The sequence below is a fragment of the Anarhichas minor genome, unplaced genomic scaffold (genome assembly GCF_050575085.1).
Source record: "Anarhichas minor isolate MPS153535 unplaced genomic scaffold, ASM5057508v1 ptg000010l, whole genome shotgun sequence".
Classification (NCBI taxonomy): domain Eukaryota; kingdom Metazoa; phylum Chordata; class Actinopteri; order Perciformes; family Anarhichadidae; genus Anarhichas; species Anarhichas minor.
Window position 1 is genome coordinate 1,108,621 of NW_027466456.1, and position 10,878 is coordinate 1,119,498.

Below are 10,878 nucleotides of genomic sequence, written 5' to 3' on the forward strand. Positions count from 1 at the left end.
GTGATGTGATGCATCATATGGGAACCATGAATGTTTTTTTGTCCCAGTCCATCCAGTATGTGTTGATTTAATTCACAGGATAAGTGAAAACTTTGACCTGCTGGTGGCGCTAGACAAAAAGTCAGAGGGGTCACCAAAGTCATTAGGATTCATCCTCTGGGGACAGCGAATATCTAACATAAAATCTCATGGCAATCTATTAAAAAGTTGTTGAGATATTTTAGAAAGTGGTGGACAAAACGACAGATATTGTGATCCATAAAAACATGCTGCTATCGTGGCTATGTAAAAAAAATACATGTTTTCCATTGACTGTAGGGTCACATATATGATGCTGCGTTGATTACGACGTGACTTCAGAGATTTCACTGTAAAGCGGCTTGTTGATGGTGACTTGTGTTCGGTATATCTTCGCCTCTCCGTGTGTCCCTGGACTCTGAAGGCTCCGCCTGTTAACTGCTTGACAGAGGAAGGAAACGTCTCCACCAAGATGACCATCTCTGTCTGTGGTTTGTCGTGATAGTCGGTCGAAACTCCTCCTCAGAGAGACCGTTATTCTGTTTCAAGTAGCTTCTACTGTTGAATCTTGAAATCAGTTATTGTCCATTTCTCTTTTTTTGTGTTAATAAATCACAGCGGAGGTGCACATCTGATTTTGGACGTTTGACAGAATGAACATCATCCTCATCTCCTCACTACTGGGTGAGTATCACCAATTAAATGGGTTCATTCAGACTGGAAGACTAACAAGAAATATGTGTGAACATATAGGTGAATGGGGTAAAATATTTAACTAGATATCGCCATGAAACTTCCCCAGTTGAATACTGACATTAAGACAATTTTCTTTTGCATTGAAAGTTCAAAATCCTTGCTTCATTTTGTTGACATATTAGAGTGAAAGGTTTTTACAGAGGGGATTCATATCTCTTTTTATCACGACATAAATCACAAAATATTGTGCACAGTCATAAAAAAAATCAATTTTCTCCATGTTTTTAATACTAAAATGTTGAATAAATCAGACTATGAATGATGTGTGAACAAACCCCTCTGTGTTAACCTTCAGCACACAGAGGAATGCAAGTGTAAAGTTTGGTGAATGTAAGAGCTGCTGAAGTGGAGATTTCTGGATCAGAGTCTGAGAACAAACTCATTTAGAGGAAACGTCCTTTAAAGAGACGTTTAGTTACATTACAGACATTTAGAGACTCTACAGGTGAATAGGGTCAAAACATGAACTCAGAGATATCACCATGAAACTTCACCACTACATCACTCACATTAAGATGAATATCTTTTGTATTACAAGTTTTCTGAAATGTTATGTTTAAATATGCAAATGAGGCATTATGTAATGGTAACTTTTGGTGAATTTAGTAGAAATCTACAGACGTAAACAGACAAAGTAGTAAAATAAATGTTGTATTTACTGTAGTCTGAAAGAAGACGAGTTATGGAAGAAAAATAGACCAAAGACTCAAAAAATGACCAGTGAATGAAAACAGTGTTGGATTGTTGGATAAAACAGAAGGAAGCGTCTGCAGCAAACAGCTCTCAGAGCAGCGCTGAATTACAGCTTTGATGCAGATATCAGTATATCAGAAGTTATGCAGGGTTATAAATTTTACTGGGCTGCAGCTGGGAGTTTGAGACAGCGCTAAATTATAATGATGTACACACGCCAGCATCCGAAAAAGATGGACAGAGCTGCAAAAGCATTGTGTCGGCTATTCCATATAGAAATACTCTGTTACAAGTAAAGGTCTACAATCACAATCTTACTCAAGTGAAAGTATTAGCACCAAAACATAATTTGGCAGAATTTTTAAATAATATACATTATATTACTGGATAATAATTAATGATGCTTTAATGTGGAAGCATCCCTAATGCTGCAGCTAGTAAAGGTTCAACATTATCTGAAAAGGAACTAAAGCCGTCAAATAAATGTAGTGGAGTAGAAGTATACAGCAGCATAAAATAGAAATACATGAGTCAATGTGAGACTAGGGACTATGTTACACTACTCTACGTGTGTGTGTGTGTGTGTGTGTGTGTGTGTGTGTGTGTGTGTGTGTGTCTCACAGGGAAATACAGCAAGTGTGTGTACATTCCTTCCGTTCCCATGGGGATGACTAACAGTACAAACAGTCTCATTAAGGAACAGGAAGCTCTCCTCTCTGTCACACTGCGTGGCAGCGCTGCGACGGTGAGGAATGTGTCTTCGTAGCAAACGTCTCAGCAGAATTACAGATTGCTGTTTTGTCCCCCCCCCCCCCCCCCCCCCCCCGTTTTCGACAGTCCATGTCTCATGAACAAAATAAGACACTTTAGGCCTCCACTACACATTGAGAGGGATTCTATGAAGGACACAGGTTTTGAGGGATTCAAATGGGAGTAAAGAATTCTCAGCAGTGGAGCGTGACTGACTCTCTGGCGTGCCACCATGTGAGGAACAAACCATCTGAGCTGCCTGTGGCGTCCGTGTTAATACACTTTACTCCTGAATCGCGGAGCAGACCAAACATACTGTTCCCAAAATGCCACCGCTGTGGTCAGGAACAAGCTGTGGTCAAGAACAAGCTGTAGTCGGGAACAAGCTGTGGTCGGGAACAAGCTGTGGTCGGGAACAAGCTGTGCAGGAACAAGCTGTGCAGGAACATGCTGTGGTCGGGAACAAACTGTGGTCGGGAACAAGTTGTGGTCGAGAACAAGCTGTAGTCGGGAACAAACTGTGGTTCGGGAACAAGCTGTGGTCAAGAACAAGCTGTAGTCGGGAACAAACTGTGGTTCGGGAACAAGCTGTGGTCGGGAACAAGCTGTGGTCGGGAACAAGCTGTGGTCGGGAACAAACTGTGCAGGAACAAGCTGTGCAGGAACAAGCTGTGGTCGGGAACAAACTGTGGTCGGGAACAAGCTGTGGTCGGGAACAAGCTGTGGTCAAGAACAAGCTGTAGTCGGGAACAAACTGTGGTTCGGGAACAAGCTGTGGTCAAGAACAAGCTGTAGTCGGGAACAAACTGTGGTTCGGGAACAAGCTGTGGTCGGGAACAAGCTGTGGTCGGGAACAAGCTGTGGTCGGGAACAAGCTGTGCAGGAACAAGCTGTGCAGGAACAAGCTGTGGTCGGGAACAAACTGTGGTCGGGAACAAGTTGTGGTCGAGAACAAGCTGTAGTCGGGAACAAACTGTGGTTCGGGAACAAGCTGTGGTCAAGAACAAGCTGTAGTCGGGAACAAACTGTGGTTCGGGAACAAGCTGTGGTCGGGAACAAGCTGTGGTCGGGAACAAGCTGTGCAGGAACAAGCTGTGCAGGAACAAGCTGTGGTCGGGAACAAACTGTGGTCGGGAACAAGCTGTGGTCGGGAACAAGCTGTGGTCAAGAACAAGCTGTAGTCGGGAACAAACTGTGGTTCGGGAACAAGCTGTGGTCAAGAACAAGCTGTAGTCGGGAACAAACTGTGGTTCGGGAACAAGCTGTGGTCGGGAACAAGCTGTGGTCGGGAACAAGCTGTGCAGGAACAAGCTGTGCAGGAACAAGCTGTGGTCGGGAACAAACTGTGGTCAGGAACAAGCTGTGGTCGGGAACAAGCTGTGGTCAAGAACAAGCTGTAGTCGGGAACAAACTGTGGTTCGGGAACAAGCTGTGGTCGGGAACAAGCTCTGGTCGGGAACAAGCTGTGCAGGAACAAGCTATGGTAGTACTTGAGGACATAAGTAGATGTATGTGTGTGTTTTGAACATGTTTGTGTGAAATTATTTCTTTGTATTTCAGGTGCATTTGTTCTCCAAAACGCTACAACTAAAGGTACTGAAAAAGACAGAGAGCCTCTCTCTCTCACACACACACACACACACACACACACACACACACACACACACACACACACACACACACACACACACACACTTGCAGTATATTTGTCACACAAGCATTAAAAAAATAAAAGTCCACAAAGGAGTCTCGGTCTTCCCGCAGAGACTCTGAAGATCAGCGTGTGGCCTCCGGGGTCAAACATCTACCTCGGTGAGTGCGTGTTGCTGCGGTGCTCGGTGGAGTCGAGCCTCGGGTCGGCATGGAGCTACCGCTGGTTTAAGCACCAGTCCGCTTCGACCCCGAACCCCAGGCACCGGGTCTCGGGTGACAGCTACTCCATCACCGCGGTGACGGGGGAGGACGCGGGCAGGTACCGGTGCCAAGCCAAGCGATGGGAGAGCAACACCAGCTCTGTGGAGCTCCTCAGCCAGCCGGCCGTGCTCAGCGTGTCAGGTGAGCAGCAGCTACGACCTCCTCATGCACACAACAACACACAGGTTTGTGTCGGCCAGGATCGACTTTCAATTGATGCCGCTAGATGGAAAACTGAGGTGATCTGTAAAGTTATTAAGATTCATAATGACGGGAACACGAATGTGCCAGATTTTCATGGCAACTCATCCAGGAGTTGTTGAGTTACTCAGAAAGTGTAGTAAAATTTTACTTATTGCTCCTTTAAATAGTATTAATAATACTTTATGTATTACTTGGAATCAAAAGTAATTAAAGCAATAAAGTGGGTTAATCAGTTTGTGTTGATCTATGAATGAATATTGATTGATTCTTGCAGCTGCTTTATATTGTATGAAAAGCTTCTCCTTCAGTTCTTCAAATCCAGAGGCAGCAGGACACAACATGTTGATAAATCCGCAGCCTCTATAGTGCACAGTCGTAACCGCCGTTCACTGTGTTTACCTTCATATCATCGAGTATTAAATAATCGCCACACCAGCTGATCAACATTGACCTTCACGCAGATGTTTGCACGTTGCACTGCTGAACATGCATGAATCAAAATAGAAAGTGCGCATGAAGACGCCCACACAGTCCGTGAGTCTACCGCGTTGCGTTTGGTATTCATTATTTAAATTTCAAATGAGGCTGCAAAATATTAAACTTTAGAGTGCACGGGTCACACATGCGCCCGAAGAGATATTCTCCTGAAAGTTCACCAAAGTTGCTTGTTCACGTTGTCATAACATAAGCTTACCTTTTCTGGAGCGGGTCTTAAAGAGACAGGCGCTAAAACAAGGCGTTTCAGGTGGGGGTTAATACAGGTATATTCAGGCAGACAGTATGAGAAAAATAATCTGTTTAAAGCATGAAAACACCTTCTGGTAGAAACACCAAAATAAAAGTGTGAACCTGAAAGTGAGCATGATGTGTCCCCTTTAAAACCATAGACATGACTCACCGTTTTGGGACCATAAATGACTGTAGAAACTATAAGGGCAATGCATCCATTAGTTGTCGAAATATTTCAGTCTGGACCAAAGTTGACAGCCGAGCGACAGATTTAAATTGCCATCCCCAAAAATATGTCTAAATAGGATATGTTTGCCTGATTTTAAAACATATGAATTACTATTAATTTTGGGTGTAGTGTGTGTCAGAAAATTCAATTGAGTTCCAGGTGAAACTACATAATTTGCAATGAAATATGTTGAGCAGAATTTGACAGTATGCGGACAATCTCTGCTTCTCCGGTGCTGCTGCTGCTGAGTTAGTGACAGAGCTCTGGGTGCTTTTCATCTCTCGTTATTGCTCGTTGCTGCAGTAAAGACAGGTGTTGCAATAATAAAAACATTTACTGCTGTTGTTGTGTGATAATTGTAATATATTTTACAGAGATTTGTGGTCCCATGTGACCCGTTAGTCGGCAGCGGGACAAACAGAAACTGCTGGTACGTTTATGACTTTAACAAACAAATGGGTAAAACTTGGAGTTGGAACCATTCGTCAGCTCATATACTGTTTGAAACAACTCACTGTCTGCTTCTTCTCCCTCTGTCCACGTGTCTCATCCAGAGCTGCCTCCTCCCTCACTCCTGACTCTGACTCCCAGCAGCAGGCAGCTCTACAGAGGGGAGCGTTTCACTGTGCGGTGCCCCTCGGGCTGGATGCTGAGGCAGTGGAGCGATGAGCAGCGTGCAGTGAGGAAGTCAGGAGGAGTCCTCGTCACTGACCGCTGTTCACCATTAGGGGGTGCTGTCGCTGCAGACAAGTTGGACGCATGCACGTTCACCGCCATCGGTGGGAGCAGTGGACTGTACTGGTGCGAGGGCCTCGAGGGCCCCGAGGGCCGGAGCAACGCCGTCAACCTCACAGTGAGCAGTGAGTCTAAAGGGGAAGATTCTCAAAGAATGCTGTTGGAGACAGTTTTGTTTTTTGTTTTGTGTAAATAGTCACAACAGTACGGGAGAGCGGGGCATCGTATCACACTTTTCACTTTCACTTCAACGTCTTGGTCTCAGTGCATCAGTCTATATTCAAAAAAAAAAGTTTAATCTTATGATTTTCCCTTGTTACTTTGATATAAAGTTATAAATGGTTATACATTTTAAATATAAATTATGTTTTTCAGCAAATTGAGCTATACCTACAAAAATCAATGTGCTGTAATTCTTCATCTAAATCCAACAAAATCAGTTTGTGTGAAATCCACGTAATGATGCATTTATTTGTCACACATCTGTACTTAAGTAACGCCACTTCCGTAGTTATTTTAACCCAAACTACGATCTTCTCCTAAACCTAATAAAGTAGTTTTGTTGCCTAAACCGAACTAAGTTGTTCCTGTGAAGATGGAAGTTCATATCGCCACCTGGTGGTGACTCTGGCCGTAGAAAATTATAAGACTACAATTCTGCAAGGTGCCTAAAGTGGCTTTTAGAAAGCGAATACAAGGAAGCTGTGACGGATCGCATTCAGCTGCTGTCTTCCTCGTGTCAAGGTCCCTATTCCTCGAAAAGATAATGTGCCAACTATTCTACAGCGCAAACACACAGCCATAAAGTTTTGCAGCTGAGAGCAATTTTGTTCTTTTTTTGTGGAGGGAGAGTGAAGAAATCATTTGTTTATTCATTTCTTTCTCCTTTTTTTTCTTGTGTATCTTCAAAAATGACACGTAGGGGAGCTTTATTCATTTATTTTTCATGACGCAACTGCATAACGACCATTTGCAATAAACGGGGCCAATTTTGCACCAAATGTCTGAATATTACCACATTTAAATACAAAACCACAGGAGCACCGAGACGCTATTTGCTTGGCAGCATATTTATCTTTTTTTAAATATTTGTGCAAGTTTAACAGCTGCAAAAGCTGCACAATTTGCCTCTGAGGATTTAAATGTGTTGTGTGAGTGACTGCATTTCAAACAACCGTAATAATGAGTGTTGAGTTGTAGTGAAGGTGTTTGTCTGCTAACAGTGTCTACTGTCTTTGTCCCACAGATGGGACCATCATTTTGAAGACTCCTGCCTCCCCTGTATTCGAGGGTGATAAAGTGGTCTTGTATTGTCAGTACTGGACAGGCAATCACAGTAGAACAACCTTCTTTAAAAACGGAGCAGAAGTCGACACTTACAGCTCCTCCAGTTCAGACGGAGTAATAAACATGACTATTGAGAATGTGACACGGCGAGATGAAGGCTTCTACAAGTGTGCGTCCCGGGACGGAAAGATGGAGAGTCCAGAGAGCTGGTTGTCAGTGAGACCTGATGCAGGTCAGCTGTCTGGCTTTATTAATATTCACCATTGTGCTTCTTGTAAAATAGGCAGATCAGTGAAAGATGTCAATTCTTGTCTTTTAGGCTTAAACTTCACATCAACAGATGGGACAGCAGCCTCCACCAGTGGTAACATGATATTGTTTTGTTTGTACATTAATTTACTAGTTTTAGAGAGAATACTTGATGATAATGATTATCGGGTAAGATTGTAAAGTAAGAGTAAAGGTAAGTAAAATCAATGCTGAAGTGTCCTAAACCTGCATTCTCTCTAGTGTCCACCAGGGGGCGACACCTCTGGTTGTATAGAAGTCTATGAGAAAATGACTCTACTTCTCTCTTGATTTATTACCTCAGTAAACATTGTAAACATGAGTTTATGGTCTCAATCTCTAGTTTCAAGTCTTCTTCAATACAGCATGATGTTCATTTAGTACATTATGGTCCATTTAGAGTCAAACAGACCATAAAGCAGGGGATGCTTTAGGGTGGGGCTACACAGTGATTGACAGGTCTCTACCAGAGACGTATACGGCGTCTCTACGTCACTCCTCCTCAGTCCAAATATGGTCACTTCCTGTTCACTGGTTGCAAAAAACCAAGATGGCGACGGCCAAAAATGCTGAACTCAAGGCTTCAAAACGTCAGTCAACAAATACATGGGAGACGTCCCGATCATGACGTCCACTTCTTGTATACAGACTGTGGGTAAAACAAAGAGTACCACTTTCTAATAATTTATTTTTTAAATATGTATAATCCCTCGCCACATGCTACAATATATTAACAGGCAGCATTTCACCTTTACTACAATCTAAATTTACAGTCATCAGTAATTAACTAACTTGTCAGCCTTTAGTTTACGGTAGCCATCTGTGATTTTACTGGGCTACTAACCGGAGGCTGTACAATCCGAGTAACTTTACGTTTTGAAAGTTTGTGAATCGGATTAAATATAAAGTTCCATAGTGGCGAGAAAAAGACTCTACAACATAAGGTCAGCACTGTGACCGTGTCACATTCTTTTGATAATGTTAGTTTATTGTTTTTGAATGTTTTAAACCAGAATTATAGCCAGATCTTACACATTGCACCTTTTAACAAGGGTTAAACAAACATTTATTAATCTCTACTATAACATAAACACCTATTAATCCCAAGAAAGAGTGAAGTAGTTCCTGGTTCAGGTGACACTAAAACAAATATCATTTGTTCTCTTCATCAGGCTCCTGGAAATGGATCATTGTTTCATGTGGAATCATACCTCTGGTCCTCATTCCTCTAACTGTTTGGCTGCTTCGTCACCACAGGTCAGTATCTATGAAACCTCCAGCCCACTTCACCCTCTCACTCTCTACTTCCTGGCATGGATCACGTCACAACAGACGGTTGAGAAAATGCATGACTGATTATTGTATTTGTGTGAAAGTACCAGACGTTTTGCACCTGTAGGTGTTGGCCATTTTCCAAAGAGAACCTTCCAGCAGCGGAGCTTCCTGCGACCAAGCAGGACGTGACCGAGGTGCAGTGGGACCTGTCCTGGATGGAGATGTCCCATCTGTTGGATAGACAGTTGTATCCTGTAACTTAAAGGACCACTGTTATGTGAAGCGTACAGGAAACACTGAATGAAGAGGAACCTATGAGGCAGTTCAGCCAGTGCTGTTTCTAACACGACGTGAGAACAATTTGTAGTTATTGATGGTCACATGCCAAAAAGGGTCAAGCTTCTTCGAGGAGTTCCGCAAGGACCCACTCTTGGCCCGTTGCTTTTTATTTTTATTTATTCATGTCAATGTCCTGTCCTTGGTTTGTAAAGTTCTCTCTTATGATACAAATCTTAAAGCTTCACACAATCACACACTTTTACAAAATACTGATACAGAATTGTTTCATATCTTTAATGGTTTCAGATGAACAAATTTACCCTCAAACTAAATAAACTCTTTAAAAAGCCTCTTGCATCAGCTGGAAAATGCATCGTCACAAAGCTTTGTTTTTTAGTGACACGTGGTTCTCACAGGACAGCAACGCTACAAACATGACGATCATATGATGCATTGCTTCAGATTAAACTATAGCCAACAGTATATCAATTAGTTAAAGTGCAACATGCACATTAATGCAGCAGTGATGTAAATCCAGAAACATCAGATAAAATAATAAAACACTTATAGTTTAAGTACTGATTTTACTTAAAGTTACAGTGAGGAACTTTTAAATGGCTCTGAACCAGTCTCAGTGTAGTCCTGATCTTCTATCAGACCTCCATCACTAAAGAGACCATCAGAGAGAAGATGGTCTGTTTCTATAGAGTTATTCTTAATGCTCGTCATCGGAGCCACCGCGTCGGATTCTGGTGAACTCAGATGAACTCATGCAGGTTCACCATCCTTCAGCTCAGACTCCAGCAGAGACCGGTCCACCGTGGACAGACCCAGATCCTCCAGCAGAGACCGGTCCACCGTGGACAGACCCAGACCCTCCAGCAGAGACCGGTCCACCGTGGACAGACCCAGATCCTCCAGCAGAGACCGGTAGCAGCGTCTCCTCCTCCTCCTCCTCCAGGAGCAGAGCTTCTCCTCTCTGGGAGCCGACACCACGCTGCTGGAGACCCAGGACGTATTGCTGGACCGGCTAGAGGGAAGAGAGGCACGGGAGAACCAGAACCAGGACTGAGAGGAGCAGACTGTCGGACCCTGCTGCAGTAAAATGAGAGGTTTTCTAAAGGTTTCTTTCGGTGATCAGAAACACTTCCACTTTCGTCAACCGGGGCCACCAAAATAATATAATGAAAGGTCCTTGTAGTGGCTTTAAGTCAAGTTTTGAATGCAGGACTTTTACTCATAGTGAAGTATTTAGTACTTAGTACTCTGTTAGATCAATCTTATAAAAAATAGACTTGCTTACAGAATGCTGTTGACAAAACTCTGCATGACTCTGCTGCAAAAAAACACAAAAAGGAAACTTTGACTGTACTTGTTTTTGTTTTTCTTACTCCCTTTTATACTTGGTCCAAAAATAGACATCCAAAGGTTATGAAAGCATCTTTTTGTCATCTGACTTTGCTTTGACTATGATTACTATCATAATTAGAAGTATGTGTTTGCGGCTCTCAGATGTAAAGCACTAGTGAAACCGGTTCGACTGTAACGTGAGAGTCTCTCTGCCATTTGCTCTGTTGTGTCACTTCTTCAGTCCCGGCTGTGGCAGCGGCTGCAAAATATGCCTGAATTCCTGTTTCCTTAAAATATTTGGTCCTGAGGACAAACACTCGGTCCTCTTCAGTTGATTCTAACTCGGCTTTGAAAAGAGAAGACGAGTAAAA

At 43.0% G+C, this 10,878-nt stretch overlaps 1 protein-coding gene across 1 annotated transcript; it reads left to right on the plus strand.

The window, feature by feature from the left end:
* Positions 1-671: 671 nt before the first annotated feature.
* On the plus strand, positions 672-9,141 carry LOC142946218 (high affinity immunoglobulin gamma Fc receptor I-like). Its single transcript, XM_076087281.1, has 6 exons — positions 672-702; positions 3,982-4,272; positions 5,848-6,153; positions 7,275-7,547; positions 8,776-8,860; positions 9,003-9,141. Exons 1-6 carry the CDS (start codon positions 672-674, stop codon positions 9,139-9,141), a joined length of 1,125 nt encoding a protein of 374 aa, XP_075943396.1.
* Positions 9,142-10,878: the final 1,737 nt, after the last annotated feature.

What these genes read in the sequence shown, in the direction of transcription:
- LOC142946218 (XM_076087281.1), top strand. Translation starts at nt 672, where the DNA reads ATGAACATCATCCTCATCTCCTCACTACTGG. An exon ending in CGTCAACCTCACAGTGAGCA is followed by an intron (nt 6,154 to 7,274) that starts GTGAGTCTAAAG and finishes TTTGTCCCACAG; the next exon opens with ATGGGACCATCATTTTGAAG. An exon ending in GTCAGTGAGACCTGATGCAG is followed by an intron (nt 7,548 to 8,775) that starts GTCAGCTGTCTG and finishes TCTCTTCATCAG; the next exon opens with GCTCCTGGAAATGGATCATT.